Source organism: Schistocerca gregaria, chromosome 2 (genome assembly GCF_023897955.1).
Source record: "Schistocerca gregaria isolate iqSchGreg1 chromosome 2, iqSchGreg1.2, whole genome shotgun sequence".
NCBI classification, from domain to species: Eukaryota; Metazoa; Arthropoda; class Insecta; order Orthoptera; family Acrididae; genus Schistocerca; species Schistocerca gregaria.
Window position 1 is genome coordinate 500,524,405 of NC_064921.1, and position 24,491 is coordinate 500,548,895.

General features: G+C 42.2%; 1 protein-coding gene across 1 annotated transcript in view; it reads right to left on the bottom strand.

Moving 5' to 3' along the window:
- The window catches only part of LOC126328360 (protein takeout-like), a 142,396-nt gene that overhangs the window by 72,635 nt on the left and 45,270 nt on the right, over positions 1–24,491 (bottom strand). Inside the window, exon 2 of the mRNA XM_049996029.1 lies at positions 1,380–1,475. Within this exon, the coding sequence (XP_049851986.1) occupies positions 1,380–1,475 (96 nt within the window). The remainder of the gene's footprint in view (positions 1–1,379; positions 1,476–24,491) is intronic.

The following is a 24,491-nucleotide window of genomic DNA, read 5'->3' on the forward strand; positions in this document are numbered from 1 at the left end:
TGAAGATCGAAATTATCCATAATAAAAGACACTCATACAGCTTTGTGTTCAATATAATTTTCTACAAAATCCCACTTTATATTTGTAACGACATGCCAGATGAAAACTATGAATTGGACTGGGATTTTGCAGCCGAGTACATCTACATCTACATTAGTACCTTGCAGTTAGTACTTGTCATCACACGGTTTTAATCTGTGAACAATTATGAAATCCTAACTCCATCATCAGCTGTGCATTGCCAAGAAGGACGAGTTGCTGACTGGTGACATCAGCAATTAGCCAGGGACCAGTTTTAATCTGTCACCAAGTTTCATAAGAACGTGCCGTCTGCAGCAGAGTGTAAGATCCATCATAGCTATGTAAGACGGCGTGACATTTCAACATGGCCGCGAAAAGATCACGACGACAAGTTTAATTGCCGAAAGATGTTCACCTTGGCACTCAGCAGGTAGTGACAAAGACTTACTTGTCATGGTTCACATGGCTTCAACGTGACTGGTTTTTCGTTGTGAATTCCGCGTTCACTTAGCGTCCATTAGTGGAACAGGTAGCTGGTGTGTGGGAGAATTTTTTTTGTTATAACTCACAGACAAGAGAGCGATCTCTGATTTACCTCTCGCAGGCGCAGTTTTGTTTTACAAATGCCAGAATGGCATAGAAGTGATAGTGATTCTCAGTCTTCAAGAATATTTGAGAACTGACTGTTCCTTTCTCTATCACAGCGCACGCACAGAACCTTTTAGACTTACAGTCGCAACAGTTCTGTTAATAGTGGCATGTGAAAGAGTAGTTGAAAGCACACACACACAACCAGGATAACGTCTAGCTGTCGAACAATGCACGTTCGTTGTCATTACTTTCTTCAGCATTTCATAAAGAGCAAAAATTTCAAATCACAAACGCCTTCAGCCTTGCATATTTCCAATTTTATTTTAGTTTCGCTACAAGTTTCGGTATTACACTACGCCATCTTGAGGCCCTCTGAACGACGTATAGGAAGAATCCCATCTCTAGTACAATGGAACTAGAGAGCAGCATACGCTCAAACAGGTCAAAAAAATCGTTGATCGTTCTGGTTTGAATGTTTGTCTAACAGTCTGCAGTTGATGAACGAATGGATCCGCTATGCCGGTCCCTATTTCGATTGTACTAGAGGTGGGATTCTTCCTAAACGTCGGTCGGAGGGCCTCAAGATAGCGCAGTGCAATGCCGGAAATAGGAGCAAAAATAAAATAAAACTGGAAGTACAGACGGCTGAAGGTGTTTTTGATTTGACACTTTGCATTGAATAGTCGAGGTCTCGCAACCATTCTGTGCAAAAATGAACTTACAGAGACATAAAAAGTAAAGTTCAAAATATGGATAATATTCGTTACCTGTTTTTATATTCCGTATGAGGGTGTTTATGGAGTCCTTGATGCATGTATTCAAGACTGGATCACTGCGGTGACATATCTTCAGGTAAGGCGGAGCTGAAACATTAAAACACACACCTAAACATTCACTACCTACAAACAAAATGCACATAAATTTTTACAGTGTACAAACATAATTTCCTGAGAAAAGACGAGACATTCACATCAAAGCTACAAGGAAGGCAGTGATTGATTTAAAATCTGCTGTGTATATAATTAAATCAGAAAATTTCGTTTCTCAGGCTCACATAAAATTCGAAAACTTGTGAACTAACAACTGCGAAAACTGACATGTCAAGAAGTATATATATGACTTAAACGAAATTTATAGCATACATTAGATACGCAGAAGATCAGATACGCAACTGTATGTTATCTCTGACTAGCAGTTCAGTTTGATGTGAAGCCGCCACGGGTTAGTGTGGCAACTTGTGAACGTTAAGGTATGGTATCAAAAAGGATCTGGATATATTCACGGGAAATTTCCTTCGACTCTGTTTCTGTATGATCCACAAAGCAACTACAGCGGTTTCTTGAGGTCTGCGACGATATGTTGTGTGGCACCTAGCCGCCATATTGCAGATATGTTCAATGGGTCAAACGTCAAGCAGAAGTGCAGGCCAGGAGAGCAATGGTATCCGTCCTTCTTCAAAGCTGTGTTGGTCGTTTCTCGCCACAGATGGGTTGGATTTATTTTGCTGAAGTACATGGCTGGTAATGGAAAGCGTTAGACCATCAAAAACGTGACTGAAGTAATACTCCAGTATTTCCATGTACGTTGGCTAACTTGATTAAAATTTCATCCTCATACGAGATTATTTTCAGTACAGAAAGAAAGTCGTTCCTATATATGATGAATGGTGTGAGTACACGATGGTCCGCAGCTCGTGGTGGTGCGGTAGCGTTCTCGCTTCCCTCCGCCCGGGTTCCAGGGTTCGATTCCCGGCGGGGTCAGGGGTTTTCTCTGGCTCGTGATGACTGGCTATTGTGTGATGTCCTTAGGTTAGTTCGGTTAAAGCAGTTGTAAGTTCTAGGGGACTGACGACCATAGTGCTCAGAGCCATTTGAACCATTTTTGAGTACACGATGGATATTGAGTCTTTCAACGTTCCTGGTCAACATAGCATGCAGGCAGTACGCATACGTGCAGCTTTTAGCTCTTTCGTGCTTTGAGGAAGATCGAATGACTCCCACACCCACACCTCACACAGACTGTAGTTGGAATGACTCCAGAACGAGTGGTGACGATACTGGTTCCTAACAGTGGGGCAAGAAAAAAAGGCAAAGATCCTTGCAGAAGGACTGAACTACGAGAAGATCGAAGGATTGTTCGACTGGCTCTGACAACAGCCGATATTCGGGCAGAGGTTACAGGCAGAGAGCCACCACGAAACTCGATGCTGGAAGCTGGGTTCAGATGTCAAGTTTCAATGGGTCGTTAACCGCTGCCACCATATCACATATTGTAGAGTCAGAGTCACCTGGAAAGTCAAGTGGTATTCTGTGGTGTTCAGCGATGACTCTCGTCTGTTTGTAGCGGGCAGGACGATGCCAACGTCTCCATAGACGACCTGGCGGAAGCAACGATTCTTGAGACTCACACGTATTCAGCTCTTGGAATCATGGTATGGGTAATGGTTTGGTAGTTATTGAATGGAGGTTGAGTGTTCACCAGTATCAGGCAGGAATGGTGGAGTCTGTTGTCATATCCTTCACGACCAGTGTACCTAATGGCATTTTCCACCAGGACAATGCAAGACCCTACAGCGCAGTTCGCATCTCAAGTACCTTGGTGAATTTATGGATTACTGACTTGCCTCCCAGTCCCCTGATTTGCAACACATATACCACCCCTCCGATGCGTTGGAAAGACGTATGCTTACAACCAATCTTCATCCAGCAGAGTTATGAATTGACACAGCATATTCGGAGGTTGTTTACTTCCATGCCACAACGACAAGATTGTATTCCTGTCATGGGGATCATGCCTCTTACTAATGCTGATGAAGGATATCAGTTCAGAATTGAGCCAAGGTTAACCATCTAGTACTCTGTTCCACAAAGTAGGATCAGTATCGGAATGGTGCTTTATTGTCTACAATTTTCGGTAGTGTATGTCGTGTGGAATTCCATAAAGAAGAGACAATACTTTCGGTTCAAAAATCTACGCGTTGCTGTAATCGCTCTCACTTTTTCCTTAGGGTATAGGTATCTCGATTGCATGTTGTACTATGGCGTGCAAACGGTCACACTTGGCATTTGTCCAACAACCCACTCGATAATGTAAGAGGCTAGATTTTCACCACGACAGCATCTAATACGTATGTAACCATAACAACAGATCATGTCGAAGTTAGAATTGCAATATGTTGATAAATATTACTTTCGGAATGTCTAGTAAAAACTGAATAAAACACAATTTTTGTGGGATGTGCGTTTTGTTTTTATTTTCTGCGAGGCATCTGCAATGGCAGATTTCATGGTGTTGATCTCCACGCTGTGTTCTAGTTCCTTTGTTGCAGATGTTCTTCTCCTGATAGCTGCCATTTGAAATTTCGTTTTCACACTTCGCAGCGATATTAACTGAACATACGTCTTGACGTTATTTTTACCAGAAGATAACATCAGAACCTGCCATCAATTCCTAGTTGTGAAGCAGAAAAACGAAGCTTCAAATAGCGGTTATTAGAAGAAGAACAGCTGTAACAAAGGAACTAAAACACAACATGCAGGTCAATATCCACGAAATCTGACACTGAAGATGCTTTGCAAAGAATAATGTGAAACGCGTATGGCATAAAAATTGTTTTATTGAGTTGTGGTTAGACAATCCCAAAGTAATAATTACCAACATACCGTAATATAATATACAGCTGCGAACGACAGGACTACAAAAAATTGACGTTGACATAAGAATCACCCGAAACAGTGATGTTTCCAGCAAGTTTAAAGAACGTGGCGCACCACCGGAAGTTAAAGCGTTAACACGGGCTAGTGCAACGGCGTTCTTATCCTGACAGTGGATGAAATTATCGTTGCCAGAATTCAGTCGTTAAGGGGAACAGAGGTGGTAACATAAAGTCCCTGGTCACCTGTGTCAACTCGATACCTCTCTCTGTTGCTGGTGATCCATCCGTCGCACGGAGGTGTTTTTCAGCTATACCCTCGGTTATCTTCGAAACGAGTACACTTTCTGTTGGCACATGGTTTCGTCCTCTTCTTTTCTTTCATTTCCATAACCATCCAAAAAACTCAAAGACCACACTGCACATGCAGATCATAGCCATTTACGGTGTAAATTACCGGAGAGTTTACTCATTACGTCATACAAACATCCGTAAAAAGGAATCGTTAAGGAACAAACGAATGAAAAGCAGTAGCCATAGTTTTTAAAACGTACTTTCACATTTTTACGAAAAACAGTTGCATACAAAATGCCATACAGCTGAAATTCTGCGTTACTGGCAATACAGAACACAGTAAATTTAAATGCCATACTACGAATATATTCAGTTATCATACGGTAGTCTGGAATGGGAAATCAAGTAAACAGAATGAATTCCGTGGACAACACCGAATCCTGTGATGTCAGGGGCTTTACTGAAGACCATAGCCAGTGTACATTAATATTTTGTTATAGGCAACTGTTTGGAAAACAGAGGAAAGGGGTGAAATCCGCTAACGACATATTTGTTATTATTTTCTAAAAGCAACAATGTTTCCTTTGCAGGGTGAGTGTTTTACATCACTCAAAGACATACTGCGCAGAAGTTAAAAGCTAAACTTTTGACGCCCGCACTAAAATTATGTTTACTTGTTTAAGTGTGTTGAAACGACCTGACAAACTGTACTGCTTAAAATATTTTCCATCTCAGTTTATTTGAAATGGAAGAGTATGTTGGTAATATCGACGGTAATGTACTAATTGCGTAAAGAATTCAACGACGTGGAAGTCATATTAAGTTTTAAACTTCTACCATCATACCAAAGAGAAACATTTTCACAGAGAAAAATGACAGATCATAGACAGAAAGCAGTTTAAATCTTTGACGTCAATACACGTATTGCTTTCGAACATTATCCTTTCATTCCTGGGGCCAAGTAATACATCCTTCACACCTATACACTTCGACGGTGTGTTAATCCATAATTGGTAAATATTTTGAACAAACTTTAGAGAAAGAGTGTTCCTAATTTTTGATATTAGCCTGTAACAGTTCTGCTTAGTGTGTCAGTAGCTTACCTTCACGGGATTTGCGTAGTTTATGGTCAAATAGTTTGGGCGTTCCCGTCTACTGGAAGGTACAGGTCCAGCTGCAATTGTTACGTGGTGTTACACATTTATTTCAGCGCTTTATTTGTGCCTAACCTTTCACAGGAATAAATGCGGGAAATGCAACGGTTTAGTATGGCTTGTACTAAAATAAAAGTATCACGAATTCTATCATTGGTGCCTTAGTCTCATATGTAGCATACTTGAGTTTCAAACTCAGACAATTTATAAATAGCTTAATAAGTCAACTGCGGCGTTAAAAAATAAAGATATCTACGCAAAAACTGACTGTTCGTTTATTTTGTATAATACTACAGTAACTAGCCCTCTGGATATAAACTGCGGCTGATCGTGAATTGCTTGCTAGTATCAAATAAGAACTTAAAACTGTAACTGTTACAATCTGGAGGAAACTACAGGTTATATTGGGTAGGTTTATGATACAAATTACTATGCCATAGTTCACCAGAAACAAAAAAAAGAGAAACAAATACGAAAAAAGTATATGACCAGTGACATCGTAGTTTCAAGTGATCTGGTGTGAACAAACTTTCCCTCTCTTCGGGAAGTCGCAGTTATACAATAACTGTACCGAAGTCTCTTTATGCGTAAATTTACTATCCACATTTTATACCGTTTTACGGTTGGGCTGCTGCTGTTATTAGTTACAACTCACGAGAGTTAGTACAACCACGTTATATTGCACTACATGAGCTACTTAGATCTTCGAATGAGTGGAACCCAGGAGAATTTCTGTGTGTTGCCTCTAGACAGAGGCGATGTGGTAGTAGAGATGCGAGGCGATGATTTTTAAAGTCTCTGTTATTAAGGACAGCACAGTACCACCTCTCTCCCCCCACCTCCTTATTTGCGAAATTTCAGTATTAATTTATTTTTGCCATTAGAATTTGCACCTCCCTATGTCTTCGTCGAGCGCCACTGCCAGCGCATCGTAGCGGTATTTCTTAAATGTCTTTTCAAAAACCGTCGTGTGGAATTAGTTGCTTACGTGTTCCGTGAGTCACCTGCACGACATATCGTAATGGTACGAAAGATGTCTCTTTGCAGTTGGTTAACTTAATACGCATTTAAATATTAATGCATGCTGAGCGTTTACACCTTAAGAGAAAACAAGTTTCATTTTAATAACAGAAGTTAATTCGTGAAATTTTTGCAGTAAATAAGCTACAGAACGAGTTGCGCAGAAGAACCTTTTGTTTGTTGAAGCTTGCTTACAAATTCAGCATTGCTGTCTATCAGGCATTTATCATCATTGAGTACAGGACCAGTGATTTTGATAGCAATATTATTCTCCGCTTTCCCATGAAACGTCTGTTTTAATGAAGGCATTAGGCATTCCATCTTCTAATTCATTTTTTACAAGAAATGTTAATAAGTGAAAACATATACTGTGATTCTTCAGTCGAAATACCCTACTGTTTAAACTGTTTTCTACAAAGCGCTCATGGGTGAACACCACATATTATTGTTATCGTACACTTTTCCATTAGAAAGAATCTTTGGTAACATGAGTTGCGCCGAATATATATTCACGTGACGTTGTCGAATAGAAGTTAACAAAATATGTTAATGTACAGATTTGCGTTTCTCTCCAAGGTTTGCAGTGACAAGAAGTGTAAAAGGGGGTTAGGCTGCTGTTCAGGAAACACTAAACGGAATTTGTTCTAGAACTGAAATTCTCAACAGTATGTGAAATTTTTTTTTATATCCTCTTTTGCTTCGTAACTATTTGTCATGCACTGCTTATAATTTTATGATTGGGACTGTACCCTTTGATGTGCAGTATTGAATGTACTACTTCAAAAAAATAGAGACAGTGGGAAGGAGAGAGGAAGAGAGAGTGAGAGCGAGAGGGAGAGAGAGAGAGAGAGAGAGAGAGAGAGAGAGAGAGAGAGAGAGAGAATTTTCGGAAAATCAGTCAATACTTCTTTCAAGCACATGAACTACAAATTCGTCTTTAGCTCTACACTGCACACCTATCTGAATTGATTGTAAAAATCGTATCATCTGTGAAAAGTACTCCGTGATATGTATTAAACGAAGGACCGTTATAAGAATGAGAAGCAACTGTGAATGTATTATTGAACTTTTTGGAAGGCTGTTTCCCCTGTCAGAAAAAAAAGAATTACGTAGTGTTACTGAATTACACAGCACAACTTTCTGCATCCGTTTTTCCTTTTTTTTTTTGGAAATGTGAGCCATTTGTTAGCTATACCATTAATTCAATAAAATCTCGTTTCTTCTAACAAAATATTCCAAGTTATATAGTCCAATACCTTGGATACGCATCAATTTGGTTGAGAAATAGATAACCGCAGCTTCATCTATGTATGCGTAAATGTTTTTTCATCTAGTTTGCCAATCGAATACAGAGATCGCCTAACAGTTGAGTTGTATGGGACATCAGTGTCCCAGGCATAGCACTGGCTTACAGGATACAAAACGTTTCCCACTGCAAGCTGGTCACGCAAGGTTGTTGACAGACGAGTTGCCAACTTCAAGGCTTCCGTTCACGGTTGGTCCGCTCAATTTACAGACAAGGTCAGTCGCATGAATTACCAAATCTTTTCCGCCAGCCACGTGGCTGCAAAAAAGTCGCCGACAAAGAGTTAGCATTGTCGTGGTTTCCATTGCGTTTCCGGGATGAGTGGACGGTTCTTTGAACAGCAGTTGTGTAATGAAACACAGCTAAGAGCTTCGGTGCACACATCGACCTATATTTTCTGCTGGAACGGTAATCGCAAGCAAATTTTAAGAAATTTAATACCGTACCGGAATACGTCTCGTACGATGTAGGTAATTATCAAATGAATAGCCTTTTTTTGTCATGTTTATATGGTGAAGTAAGAAATCCCGCACTGTGTTCTCTATGCAGATGAAAGTAAATTAAGAGAGAGAAATGGTTCTTCTTTCTATTTGATATGTTATTGTTAAGTCTGGTACAGTTATCTTCAAAATAATGGAGCTATGACCTGACTTATTTTAGTGGCCAGCGTTTGGAGGCCTTATGTTGTAGGCATGACAACGAACGTCAATCGATGTGGCGCTCCCATTAATATTTTAAGTGTTCAGGGTAACACAGTAGAAAAGTGTAACAAAGATTTCTAGAGACTATAAAGGAAATCTTTGAAAGAACGGCGACGTAGTTCTCGAGAAAATCTGTTGGGTAAATTTGGAAAAGCTCTATTCGAGGAAGACTGTTCGACCTTTCAGATATTTCCAGAATATGTCTTGCGTAGCGACCATAAGAATACGAGAGGAAGGTGCATACTGTGGCTTATACACTACATCATCAGAAGTATACGGACACTAATTTGCGGACACTCACGTAGGGTATGTCCTCCCTTCGCTTTATGACGGCTTGTACTCCATTGGGGATTCAAGGGGATGTCTGAATGTCTGTTGAGGAATGGCAGCCTATTCTTCCTCAAGAACCGAAACCAGAGAAGTTAGTGATGCTGGACGATGAGGTCTGGAGCAAAGTCGATATTCCAACTCATCCCGAAGATGCTCCACTGGATTCATATCTAGACTCTGGGCAGGCCAGTCCATCTGTCCACAAACTAGTGCATCACAGATGCTGCTTCACGACAGGGTGCATTGTCCTGCTGATACAAACAGTCATCGTGTCCGAACTGTTCCTGCACTGCAAGCAGACCACAGTATTGTATACTGTACGTACTTTCATATTCTTCCCGTCTTTACTCTTTACTCCACCCCCCCCCCCCCCCCCCACCCCCCGTCGGAGGTTCGTCGCCGTTCTTGTGATTTTTGTGGTTGCAGACTTAATTTTAGCATTGACCACATGGTAGGTACGATAGCTGGGCATGGGTGTGTGTGTTGTCCTTAGCGTAAGTTAGTTTAAGTTAGATTAAGTAGTGTGTAAGCTTAGGGACCGATGACCTCAGCAGTTTGGTCCTATAAGACCTTACCACAAATTTCCAATTTTCTGTCCAATTTTTCACAAACACAACTTTTATTTATGTAAGTTTACAAGGTTGATGACTGAACAACAAAAGAAAGGTAACAATAACGACGCCAGTAAAAGTCTCCTAATTGAGGCAAACAAAAGTTCACTTATAATTTTCCACAAAGGTTCGTGGTAACACACACACACACACACACACACACACACACACACACACACACACACACACACACACAGTAGTAAAGGTCCAATACAGAGACGAAGACATAGTCCTCAGCGGTCGAAGTCCACAAGGTCGGCCTCCAGAGTGAACTGAACTTCGGGGCCCTAAATAGCTGTCTCCAGCCAGTCAGGTTTTGGCACCGTGATACTTCGCGCAGGCCGTGGCTCGAGCTCCCCCGGCAGGAAGTAGTGCTTGGAATGTCTATTTCCATTATCTTGTATTTAAATAGCCGGTGTTTACCATGGTGCTTGTAGTAAGCCTTGGACATAGACAGCCCCGTCCTCTGTGGTGTAATATGGGTTGCCGGCCCTCAGGGGCTACCTTGGCTCCAGCATAACAATGGAAAGTAACCTACTCCAAGCATTCGCCAAACCCTAACCCTTCCATCGGACTGCCACAGGCTACGGCTTGACTAATCACTCCAAATCGCTCATTTTCATTCATCCATCGTTCAGTGGCGTACCATTTTGCATCACATCAAGCGTCGCTTAGCACGCTAAATTATGGTTTATGAGGAGCTGCTCGACCATTGTACGCTATTATTTTTAATTCCCTACGCACAGTCATTGTGCTAGCAATTTGTAATTCACGAGTTATTCCTGTCCTCTGATGTAATACGATTTTTATATCCACCATGCACAGCGGTGAATGGCTCCAGTCCGTCATTACATGAGTTCTACCTCGTCATGGTTTAGCTGTTGTTCCTTTGAATTTTCAATTCACAATCACATCACTATGGGTGCCTTTAGAAGGACTGACATGTCTTAATGGATTTGTTATCACGTGACACCAAGGACTAGTCCACCCTCAAAGTGACTGAGCTCTCCTGACCGATGCAGTCTGCTGTTCCTGCCTCTCTACTAACAACACAATACGTTCCGCCGGCTTTCATATTGGCGGCTCCGCCTCTCGTGATTCGTAGTGGTCAACACCGCATTACTTGTGGGTGCCTGTACAATTTTGATCAGATAGTGTACAGTCCATTTTCCTTCGATCAATACGCGAATGGAATAGGGTACAAAATCTCTAATATTAGTATGAAGTCATCACCATCATGTACTGTTCAGTGACGTGCGGTGTGTACAGAGTCTATTATAATTATGGCGTAGCCCAATAAAGTTGAAAGTACACGATACTAGAAGCAAAAAGTCTCAGTAAACGTAGGTGTGCAAATGAAATGTTTGCAAGATAATTGCGACTTCGTTGTTATCATCGACGTGATTCCGTATGCCGATCCATGTTGTAATCTTTGTTTACATATACGACACGTGGCGTTGTAAACAGAATGGAAACGACATTACTGTACACAGTCTTGTACCACTCATGTCAGTTGTTTACGGACCGTCAGATGTGTTGTACAAATGTTGGTGGTAACATGGAACATTATAGTTTTGAGAAGTATGCAGATATGCATATCATGTATGTTAGTACTAACGGGAGACTGCACGCTTGTACCAAGAAACATACGCGGCCGAAGACACCCCGAGACTCGAACGTTTACAAGGGTGCACCAACATCTCCGAGAAAATGGTTCAAATGGCTCTGAGCACCATGGGACTTAACATCTGAGGTCATAAGTCCCCTTGAACTTAGAACTACTTAAACCTAACAAACCTAAGGTCATCACACGCATACTTGCCCAAGGCAGGATTCGAACCTGCGACTGTAGCAGTCGCGTGGTTCCAAACTGAAGCGCCTAGAACCGCTCGGCTACACCGGCCGGCGTCTCCGAGAAAGTCGGAGCTTTGGACGTGCCGCGAGAGCGTGTAGGCCTGCAAGAATTACACCAGTGCTTGAAGATGTAGTGCTGGAAACAGCCGAAACGCTGGCCAGGAATCTCGGGAAGGAGACTTACGACACAAATTCCTGGAATGATTAGTGTTTGGAGAATGATACATCGCAGTGCAATATACCCATATACCCATACCAAATCCAATGAGGTCAGTGTCTCAGTGAGACGTACTCTGGTCCTATACTAACGCTCTGCCAATGAATGCTAACAAACTGTAAGCAGTCCTACGTTTGACATAACCTTTTATTTCCAGATGAGGCAGGGTTCACTCGTGATGATGTGTTTAATTATCATAATTCTCATGTTTGGAGTCATTTAGGCTCCAACCCTGATGCTGTGCGTCAGTCTCCACATCAGCGACGTTTTTCATTGAATGTATGGTTAGGGGTGCTAAGGTAATCGTCTCATTGGGCCATCAGTGTTACCAAACAAACTAAATGGACGGAATTAACTTCGGTTTCTACGGCATTATCTTGCAGGCTTGCTTGAGGGTAATCTGTTAGCGCAACAGCAGCGGATGTAGGACATGCATGACAGAGTTCCTGAACATTTTGCTGCTGTGGTGAGACGACGTATAATTCGCCAATATCGCCAAAGATGGATTGGGCGAGGAGGACCTTTACGGTGGACTCCAAGATCACATGACTTGAAGCCCATGGATTACAGCGTTTGGGGCCACCTTAAATGTGTAGTGTATGCCACTCCGGTTAACACGGTTGAAGAAATGGATAAGAGACTTGTCAGTGTTAGTCAAGAATTTCGAAATGGTCCAGGCGTGTCTGAAAGTATTCGAAACTCATTATGGCGACAGACACAGGCTTGCAACAGGGTACAAGGATAACACTTTGAAAACCACCTTTAACTACGAGTACATTCTTGTAACTGTTGTCTTGTTCATTCAGAATACTTCCATTTCTACCAAAGTATGTCTAATAACGCTTCTTAATATTGTACAGTATTGTTACCTTTTTCTAGCTAGGATGACGTTTACACAGAATAAAGTCAGTGGTAACCACACAGTCAGAATTACGTCTCAGACGATTTATTTGCGGGCCTATGTTTACTGATACGTTTTCGCTTCTAGGATTCTGTGCTTTCAACTGTATGCATTTTTGCGACTAACTATTATACACCATGGATGTGCACATATAGATCCAGTCTGCATTATCGCACAGAAGCCCCATTAAGGCAGCTGAAATAATATTTATGCTTTATTTTTCTTGACCTGTACTAGTTTACTAAATACTATTGCCACCAAGAAGGGGGAAAGGAAACAGTTTTGTGTAAGAAAGAAATAAGTGAATGACAGCAATTTATTTCATAGTGATGGCATTCATTTCTGTTTTCGATGTCCCAGTTTCCTCACGAATACTGGCGCGGCGACGAAACATGCTGATTTGAATGGTGGATCATGGAGAGAGTACAGCGACAGGAAGTAGTTCTTTACGTCATAAGCTGATGTATTATGTTAATGGTCTCATTTGAAGTGATAAGTCGAGAAGTCTATTTCCTATCTGCCTCAGTAGCAAAAATGCATTATCTGAAGAAGAATCGCACGTTTGTTGTGTAGAGATCTCCGGTCGGCTGTCATTGTACATCATTTATTTCATGTACACCTCAGTATTACCACCTGATGTCTTGCTCCTGGCCGGCAGTCAACTGTTTCACGAGTGGACGCATTTATGGCAAATGGAAATGTACAACCAAGAAGAATGGGTTGCCACAGCTTGTAACATCACTACAAAACATTTTAGTCTGTCTGGGTGCATGAATAAACCAAACATGCAACCCAGAGGACTTTATGAGTGGCCTATTTCAGAAAAGTGTCAGCGTGCGAATCATTCAACGAAACATAATCGATACGGGCTTTCGGAGACGAAGGCCCACTCGTTTACTCTTGATGCCCGCACGACACAAAGCTTTACGCCTCGCCTGGGCCCATCAACACCGACATTTCACTTTTGATGACTGGAAACATGTTGCCTGGTCGGACGAGTCTCTTTTCAAATTGTGTCGAGCGGATGGATGTACACGGCTGTGGAGGCAACCTCATGAATCCGGCATGTCAGCAGGTGGAGGCTCTGTAATGGAGTGGGGTGTGTGCATTCGGAGTGATATGGGACCCCTGATACGTCTTGATATGACTCTGACACGTGACACGTACGTAAGCATTTTGACTGATCGCTTGCATGCTTTAATTTCAGCAGGACAATGCGACGCCTCACACGTCCAGAATTGCTGCAGAGTGGCTCCAGGAACACTCTTCTGTGTTTAAACACTTCCGCTGGCCACCAAACTCCCCAGACATGAACATTATTGAACATGTCTGGGATGCCTTGAAACGTGCTGTTCAGAAGAGCTCTCCACCCCCTAGAATTCTTACGGATTTATGGACATCCCTGAAGTTTTCATGGTGTCATTTCCCTCCAGCACTACTTCAGACATTAATAGAGTCTATGCCACGTCATGTTGCGGCACTTCTGCGTGCCTATGGAGACCCTACACGATATTAGTCAGATGTACCATTTTCTTTGACTATTCAGTATGTTTTAACATTTGAAGCATACTTTATGTGAATGAGTCCTAAAAACAGACTCTCTAAGGAACATTTTAAAAGAGAAAAATCTTTAAGCTATCCAAATAATTCTGCCCTGGTCTACCCCCTCAAGCAGCTCTTCTCGTGCGCTGGCGGTTTGAGTGTGTGTGAATTCCGGCCGCAACCGTGAGGGGTGTTTGTCAGATGTTAGGGAAGCTCCGAAACGGCAGACAAGAAAGAACATTTGAAATATCAGCAGGCTTCGTTGCTGCACTCACTAGAGTATAACAGTTGACCGAACAGCAGAGATGCGAGCGGTTAGCGTGTTGCTCCTGACCATTGCCTATAATTAGTCGTATCAGCTGCCGCTTTACATCTATCGACATACGGACAGCCACACAATTTCCAAGATGTGAAAAGCTTCGGCGGCGACTGTGCGCCCAGACGAGGCCGTCCTGCGGTCTCAGGAGGCGGCACATGCTGGGGGGGCAACAGCCACTCACCAGCGGCGGCCAGGGACTCAGGGACTGCTCCGCAACCGTAAAATATGACGGCAATGAAAGCTTTCGAAATCGCAGTTCGCGACATATCAGTTCCACTGCGCAAACTGTTTTGGTTCTAGTAAGCTGAAATACAGACTCTAGTGAGATATCTTTTTGTCGGTCTATTTATGTCTATTCTCTGTTCATGCAACAGCCGATATGTCGGGCATCTTGCCTAAGACTAGCAGACGATAATCACCACGTGTCAATGTTCTGCGGCGAACCATGGGTGTGGATTTTCATCTCTTCGTGTTTCGTTGACTAGGTGACATCCGATACATTCTGGCGGGAACTGTGAGTAGTGGCGATTAAATCACCGTAGAGGTCTGCCGAGTTGTCAGTGGGTAGTAATGATTTCCGAGAAAAGGAAGTTGTAACTAACACGGATTGAATCAAAATACAAATTGTCACTACTAACATGTACATTTTAAAACTTTATTTTCTTTTTAAACTTTATTATATTAGTTATACTTCTTAGAGAGGAAAGTGGTTGAAAGACTCACAAGCCTAAAAATTACATAATACTGCTGTTGTTGCTGTTTTTTTTTTTTTTTACACATTCTTCACCAGTTGCACAAAACATGCTACGTAATGCAGAACAATTTGCGTAGTGTTGAACAGAAAGCTTAACAGCTGACTGTAAATATTTGCTGCTAAAAGGTAATGTGCAAGAAAATACAAAAAACTGCATCTAGAACAACGGATAAATTAATGTTAACACTAAGGTTTTCCTCACACAATAAGAAGAATCATGTGTGACACTCCGTAAATGACAGACAATAGTATTTCTCGTCTTGTTAGTTAGATCCCCATACGTTTTGTGGGTAACATACCAAGGTGCGACTGTCACAATTTTGTATAGAAATGAAATGCTTTTCTTTCAAAGAAACGGGAAATCTGTATCATACAGCAAGAATAGCCGTAACTAGCAAGTGTCCCTTCAATACGTTGTATAATTGGTGGTGCAACACTTTCGTACAACGTGGCACACAGCACAGCTCCGTTTGGACCATCAATACTGGGTGGTATGAAGCCACCTAAAGTAACTGAGGGTGTGTACTTCAGTCGTAATTCCTAAGGAATTCAACTTTTAATAGGTAAATTGCATTTTTTCGTCTAAAATTTTAACTATCGTTATGGATACACAGATGATCTCAGCTGTGCTCGAATAATTTTTCTATTAAACTCGATAAAAGTTCCTGCTCTGAACTAAAGAGTGTCTTATGACTCTCTCTCGAGAGCAGAAGTCAATTTTAGTATCCGGCTTTGCAAGCGGTACTGTTATAGGTGGGTATGTCACGTCTGGCTTTAGTTAGGTTAGATAGTAACTTGTTCCATAGATGATACGATAAACGTTATAACATACAACTTGCTATATGATAGCCGCTTATATGTTTTTTCTATAAAAATGATTTTTTATATTCAAGAATTCCTCTGTCGTCTAGAAGGAGCCGTTAAGGAGAAACTACTTTAATTTACATTTGAAAACATTTCTACTTTCAGTCCACTTGATGACGACTCGCGTCTTGCCTGTAACACACTGAAGAGAGCGAATCAGCCCCATTCAGAATGAAATCTCTTTTTTTTATCATTTGGTGTTATTCATATTTATAAAAAGATTATATCAGCAGTTATTTAACCGCTTGTTATTCCAAAATAATGATTTTTATTGCACATTTATGTAAAAACAAAATACACGGAAAATAGTCCCGAAGAATAATGAAAAACTAAAAGCTAGTAGTGTTAATACGAGGGCTATTAGAAAGCAAGGTCCGATCAATCAAAATGTTTTATTTGAAACAGTTAGCTACAGCTTCCAGCTACTTCTCTACATAGTTGGCGTTCCGACTGAGACATTCGTCGTAGCATTCTACCAACTATCCAAAATCCTCGCCATTGAAAGCAGCCGCCTGTGCTTTCTGTCAATTATATACGCTGATTTGCAGCTTCTTGTCTGTGTCAAAATGTTTGTTTTATAACCAACGGTTCATGTGAGCAGGGATGAAAATCGGAGGGAGCCATGTCCGTGCTGTACGGTGGGTGATCAAACACTTCCCATTGAAAACGCTGCAGGAGTGTCCTCATTGCCCCTGCAGTGTGCGACCGAGAATTGTCACGAAGAAGGAAATTCATGACATTTGCGTTATGTGGACTGCATGAAACCAGGAGAAATCTCTTAAGAGGCACTCATACATGGGCGAGAGACATTATTTTCTAGGCATTACGTGGTCAATATGCGCTCATAACTGAAAAGTGGGACATGACGCGATCGACAGGCATACTATAGACACTGTCCAACACGTCTAGTCTATGCAAAGCTTCATGGGATTTTCACTGTAATATCCCTTTCGAGATCGATCGGACCTTACTTTCCGAATTGCCCTAGTACTATTACCGTTGAAGAGAGTTATGCTACAGTTACGCATTAAGAGCGATTTTCGATAAGGACGGAAGATTTAAAGTCGACGAAGTCGGTTATTGCTACGTAAGTGACCCAGCAAAAATATATAGTATTGCAGTACTCTTTGAGGTTGGAAAATTTTCTAGAACCTACAGGAGAATAGGAGGTTTTATCTATGTTCATTATGTACGATATATGCTTATGCAATTGAAACATGAATGTAATCAAAAGATTGGGAATAGAGACGTGAAAGAGCGTAGTTGCACAGTAGATGAAATATGCTACAGAGTAGTGCTGTTTTCCGAGTTCTAGACGATTACCGAGCGAGGTGGCGCAGTGGTTAGACACTGGACTAGCATTCGGGAGGACGACGGTTCAATCCCGCGTCCGGCCACCCTGATTTAGGATTTCTGTGATTTCCCTAAATCACTCTAAGCAAATGCCGGCATGGTTCCTCTGAAAGGGCACTGCCGACTGCCTTCCCCATCCTTCCCTAATCCGTTCAGACCGATGACCTCGCTCTCTGGTCTCCTTCCCCAAAAACAAACCTCTAGACGATTCTGATAGTCTGTTCAGTCTTAACTGATAGGCAAAGAGAAGACATTCGAGAAAGGAAGCGGATAGCTGTTAAATTCCCCCTAATTTAACAGCTTAGTCTAAATTGTGAGTTGAGAAGTGAAGGGGAAAAGTGTTTCTTAGGATTTGTGAGATGTGAAAAATGTGGATAGTAAGTGAGAGATTTGGTTGATTGTCATAGATCAGATGTCTGATACTAATTTGCTTCGTGTTTTGTAGTTATTAATAATATCTTACATAACGTGGGTAAAATTTTAACGGTCATAGCTGCAGGGTGTACATGGGATTTCTGCCAGTTTCATTGCAGTAATAATACTGCATAGCTGCCCACCGATTTCGCCCTGTCCTATGCCTCTCAGAAGCAAAATACGTTATCTCTCTTAACATTTCCATGAAACAGCCGGAGATCCATTCCCGACTTGCGAACGTGTCTACTGCTCTCGAGATTTGTGGAACAGTAGCCGATCACCCTGACAGGTCAAAGTTTAAACTTCACGCGGCCGATGTTATGATTCGTGACTAGAGAATACTTCCCAGTGATGGTAAGGATTTTTTGAGTATAGGAAGGGTGTGATATTGTACGGAGTTCAAACTGTTCAGTCTTTTAATATAATTAACAGTAAGAATGGTCGTAGAAAAACTGAATTTTTACTTTCGTATTTCGCACTATATCTACCAAGAACGTTACGTTAATGGATGTAAACTGTAATTCCAGTTGTAATTATTGGTTTTACTGAGATTACGCTCTCCACTAATACAACGGCGGACCCCTACGTCTATGTCTACATTTGCATCTACATCTATAATTACATCTGCATACAGCAAACAACCGTATAGTGCATGACGGCAGGTACCTTGCTCCACTAATAGTCATTTCCTTTCCTTTTCTTTCCTGTTGCGTGCCGATTCCATTTTGTATCGCTTTGAAACGTTATTTTTGTGGTCTTCAGTCCAAAGACTGGTTTGATGCAGCTCTCCATTAAACTCTATTTTGTGCAAGCTTCTTCATCTCCCAGTACCTACTACAACCTACATCCTTCTGAGTCTGCTTAGTGTATTTATATCTTGGTCTCCCTCTACGATTTTTACCCTCCACGCCGCTCTCCAACACTAAATTGGTGATCCCTTGAGGCCTCAGAACCGATTCCATCTTCTAGTCATGTTGTACCACAAATTTCTTTTCTTCCCAATTCTATTCAGTATCTCCTCATTAGTTGCGTGATCTACCCATCTGATCTGCAGCATTCTTCTGTAGCACCACATTTCAAAAGCTTCTCTTCTTGTCTAAACTGCCTATCGTCCATGATCCTTTTCCATACCTGGCTACACTCCAAACAAATACTTCAGAAATAGCTTCCTGACACTTAAATCTATACTCGATATTAACAAATTTCTCTTCTTCAGAAACGCTTTCCTTGCCATAGCCAGTCTACATTTTATATTCTGTTTACTTCAAGCATTATCAGTTATTTTTCTCCCCAAATAACAAAACTCACTTACTTCTTTAAGTGTCTGTTTTAGTAATCTAATTCTCTCACTATCACCTGATTTAATTCGACTGCATTCCATTATCCTCGTTTTGCTTTTGTTGATGTTCATCTTATTTCCTCCTTTCAAAACACTGTCCATTCCGTTCCACTGCTCTTCCAAGTCCTTTGCTGTTTCTGACAGAATTACAATGTCATTTGCAAACCTCTAAGTTTTTACTTCTTCTCCCTGCACTTTAATTCCTACTCTAAAATTTTCTTTTGTTTCCTTTACTGTTTGCTCAATACACAGGTTGAATAACATCGGGGATAAGCTACAATATTGTCTCACTCGATTCTCAAACACCGCTTCCCTTTCGTGCCCCGCGGCTCTTATAACTGACATCTGGTTTCTATACAAATCGTAAATAGCCTTCCGCTACCTTTATTTCAACCCTGCCACATTTAGAATTATTCTAGTCAGCAATGTCAAAAGCTTTCTCTAAGTCTACAAATGCTATAAACGTAGGTTTATCTTTCCTTAACCTGTCTTCCATGAGAAGTCGTAGCAGTATTGCCCCTCTTGTTTCTACATTTTTCCGGAATCCAAACTTACTTCACAATATTTTATCGACGTGACTGTGTCAAGCACATTAGTACTAATGCCATATTCGTCTCTCACAGGCCGGTCGGTGTGGCCTAGCGGTTCTAGGCGTTTCAGTCCGGAACCGCGCTGCTGCTACGGTCGCAGGTTCGAATCCTGCCTCTGGCATGTATGTGTGTGATGTCATTAGGTTAGTTAAGTTTAAGTAGTTCTAAGTTCTAGGGGACTTATGACCACACCAGTTAAGTCCCATAGTGCTCAGAGCCATTTGTAACATTTCGTCTCTCACAGGATTGGTTTTCGAACTCATCTGCATTACCTGGCATTTTCCTTCATTTAGAGCAAGCTGTTTTTCGTCACACCGACTGAAAGATCAGTTCAAGTCACTTAATGACGACACCTTTCCGTAGACCACAGTGTCATCACGTACAAACAGGCGCAAACTGCTGCTCACCCTGTCCGTCACGTCGTTTATGTACATAGACAACAAGAGCGATCGTATCACACTTCCCTGGGGCACTCTTGGCGATACCTTTGCCTCTGATGCTCTGTTGAACAATCACCGTAGAGGACAATGTATTGGGTTTTGTTACGTAACAAATATCCGAGCCACTCATATATCTGTGAACCTAGTCTGTATGCGCGTACGTCCGCTATCAGTCTGGAGTGGGGCTGTTGCCACACCGGACTGGTCGACTTGGCTGGCTGCCCGCCTGGCAACAAGTGTGCCGCTCGCTATTGTGGGTCCCAGGTAGACGAGGATTACTGGCCGCCGAGCTGTCGCCGCCCGACATCCTACCGCGCCGCGCCAGCCGTAGCCGTTCGTTTCAACGACGTTGCAGTTGCAATTCGATCGAGAATACGTGAGGCCGACGGCCTTTGAAATCGAAGAATGGATGTTCGACGAACGATCCAACGATTCGATAAGTGACGATGACCACGTACAACCGCTCAAACACGACGGATTGATGGAGTCTTCAACACGTACAATTCCCATGTTTGAAGTGTGGATAACCCACATGAAACAGTTACTAGCGCTCATCAAGTGCGGTTCTTCGTTAATGTGTGGGTCGGTGTTGTTGGGGACTGTTTAATTGGGCCGTATTTGCTGCCTAGGCCATTAAATGACAGTCACTATTACAATTTTCTCTCCAGAGTATTGCCAGAATTGCTGGAAGACGTCCCGATCCCTACAAGACAACGCATGTGGTTCCAACATGATGGGGCGCCGGCACATTCCAGTAGTCGTGTGAGTCTATTCCTGGACCGACAGTTCCCAGAAACGTGGATTGGCAGAGGTGGTCCAGGAGTACCGTGGCCTGCTCAGTCCCCAGATATGTCCCCTCTGGACTTTTTCGTGTGGGGAGAGATGCGCAACCTTGTTTACGCAGCATCAGAAGAGGATCTGGTTGCCCTGATAGCAGCAGCAGCAAGAACAATTCAGGATACTCTTGGGGTTTTTGCACGTGTCAGACAGAACATGATCCGATGGTGAAACCTTTGTTTACATGTCAATGGAGGCATTTTTGAAAATGTACTGTAATTTAAATTGGGTTGTGTTAATGTGTTGTCTCTTGGTCATAAAAATGGAAAGTGTTTGTTGGTTTAATTAATTTGCCGCCAGAGAAATCTTCCTCTACCGGTTTAAATACTCCTCATAGAAAAAAATGACATAAGGGAAATATATTTGTTTTGATGTCCGCTACAACCTCCCAGAGTTTGTCGGTTTAAACACTTTTCACCCTGTATATGACTACTCTACATTAAAGTAATTGGTAGAGGGTTCATCGAATCACCTTCAGACACTCTATTGCTCTATTCTCAAATAGCACGTAGGAGGCGAACAGTTTCTCTACTGTATTGCGGTTATTACTCTTACCTATGTAGGCGGTAATCAACAAAATACCCTGGTGTGCAAAACTTAAAAGAAAAACAAACAAACGAAAAAATATCGGCCGAAGTGGCCGAGCGGTTCTGGGCGCTACAGTCTTGAACCGCGTGACCACTACGGTCGCAGGTTCGAATCCTGCCCCGGTCATGGATGTGTGTGATGTCCTTAGGTTAGCTAGGTTTAAGTAGTTCTAAGTTCTAGGTGACTGATGACCTCAGCAGTTACGTTCCGAGATCTCTTCGACCTGTGCTGTTGGATGCGGCAGTGCGTCGACAGCCACAACAATTAAGTCAATGCCGAACGCATCCCCGAGAAGTTGCGCGTGCTGAAGCAGTGCAGTGTCACAATGTTGAACAGAAAGTCTACCGTGTTCAAAGTTCGTAAGGTCCGTACGCCCATGCAGTATTATGCTTTACCATACCCTAACATCTGCACCACCAAAACGATTATGCTTGGCGATATTCCTGTGTGCATTACGTATTTCCAGATTTCGCCATATGGAATATCAAATCAAACATCTTTCAGCCGTCTAAAAATTCCAAACTGTTACTTTATTAGGCTACTATCTTTAGGCCTCCTTGTCAGGTAGCAGATTTTGCACCTTACATGATGCTAAATCAGTACTAATACACCGAATAATAATTGATAATTGGCCCACCGGTAGGAGAGAATGAACACAGAAAAGGAAGTTGTGTGTGTCATGTCAGACTAACGAGATGGGCTCATAGGCTGGAACACGGCCGGAACTTCTAAGGAAGGTGTTTATGTCATGCCAAACTAACGGGATGTCAGCGATCGGACCCCTTTGTCGGCTGGCACTTCAGGCCACCAAAGACGCTGGGAGAGGCTGGGCCATCACAACAAGAAGCGAGAAGGAGCTATATGCGAAAGAGAGAAAGACGATTTCGCGCTACAGTGGAAAATTTGTGAAAGACTGTGACGGATTGGCGCAGAGCGCGTAGAGATACGTGTTAAAAGTTTGGAGGCAACAGTAGCCGCGGGAGAATTCTGTGTCGTGGTTGGATACGAACACGCACGGATACATGGAAGTCTGTGTCGTGATTGGCTACCAACGCGCACGGATCCATGTGGCGAAGAACGGCCAGGTTTGCAAAAACTCCGAAGGAGGACTCTGGGGTCTGCTGTGGAAGACAGCAGTCGCGGTGTCTGGCTGCCCTGCTTGGAGAGCGTGGAGAGAAGTAGGTTGGAGAAGTTACCGGCATTGAGTCCAGTGGTTACTCTCGAAGTCTGAATAGTTTAAAGCATACGACTCCACACACGTAGCATTATCTGTTCCTCTGAGGAGAGAAACAGATTTGTACTAAGTTGTGGTGTTCATATGCAATCTGAAGTGTACCTTTGCTGCCGCGCACTTGAGTCGACCAACTACTCTTGGCATGTGTGCAAGTAGCTTGAGTATTGACTCGTGACGGACTCCGCAATTGAACACTTACGTACAGGAGTTTACGGGCGCAAACCACGTCCACGTTGGAGATTAAAGCCAAACTCGCTCACGGGAAAGGCTCAATAAAATAACTATTTGGAAATTTAGAGTTTAGAAAGGTGTTTGATTTGACATTCAGTACTGCACAGCGGAGATCCCACAACCATCTCTGAGAAGATGGACATGCAGAGTGTCGCCGTATGAGCGCACGTACGAGTTTCGTCGAGTTTTGTTACTTGGAAGCTCTACATTATGCGAAAGTTACTGTCGTCCTTACGTTTTGAGCACCAATGGATTTTCACATTAGAGGTATAAGTTGTTGATTCAAATTTCGTGAAAAGATAACTCCCCAGAGAGGAATGCCTTTGTTTTAACCAGTGTCACCATGAACTCGCGTGTCATGTCCGTGATGCTCTCTGCCATTTCACGCAATAATACAAAACGATCTGCCCTTCTTTAAACTTTTCCGATTTCCTCCATCAGTCCTATCAAATAAGACTCCAATAGCGTGCAGCAATACTCCAAAAGAGGACAGAGAGCGCAACGTAGTCAGACTCTTTATCAAACTTGTTGCATCTTCTACCTGCCAATCAAACGCATTCTTTGATTTACCATCCTCATGACTTTTTCTATGTGATCATTCCAGTTTAAATAGTTCGTAATTTTAATCCTTAGGTATTTAGTTGAAATAATAAATTTGTGTCATTTATGGTGTAATCGAAATATAGCGGATTCCGTTTAGTACTCTAGTTGAACACCTCACACTTTTCATTGTTTGGAATCAATTACCAGTTTCGCATCACACATATCTAGCCTCTATCGTTACACAATTGATTTTCCTGTTCTGATCACTTAACTAGATAGCAAACGTCAACATCATCTACAAACAGTCTCAAAGAGCTACTCAGACTGTCTCTTAAACCGTTCCTATAGTTTACAAATAGCAGTGGGACCTTTCCGTCAATTAATACAAACTATAATCTGCAACACAAAGCACCAGCAGCAGAGCAGCATTCCAAGTGGGGTCTGATTTCGAGGAGTGCATAAAACAGACGTATGTCATTGCATTCCTCACTGCTGAAGACTCACCTGTTTTACGCCGATTAAAATCCCATAGGCACTTTCTGAAGGTATACGGAGACAGTACAGTACACGTCAATAATGAGGAGCGTTGGGTTCTGCGTTCCTGAAGTGGTGAAAAAGACGTGCACGACAAGCCATGACCTGGTTTTCCCTAATCAGTTGATATGTCATCAGCCATATTAAACGGTCTCAATCATCTCAGCAGTGATGATCGGTAGATTACGAACAAGGACTTTTGTGCACAGCTGAATGTCGACAGTAATGGCTTATACACTCCTGGAAATTGAAATAAG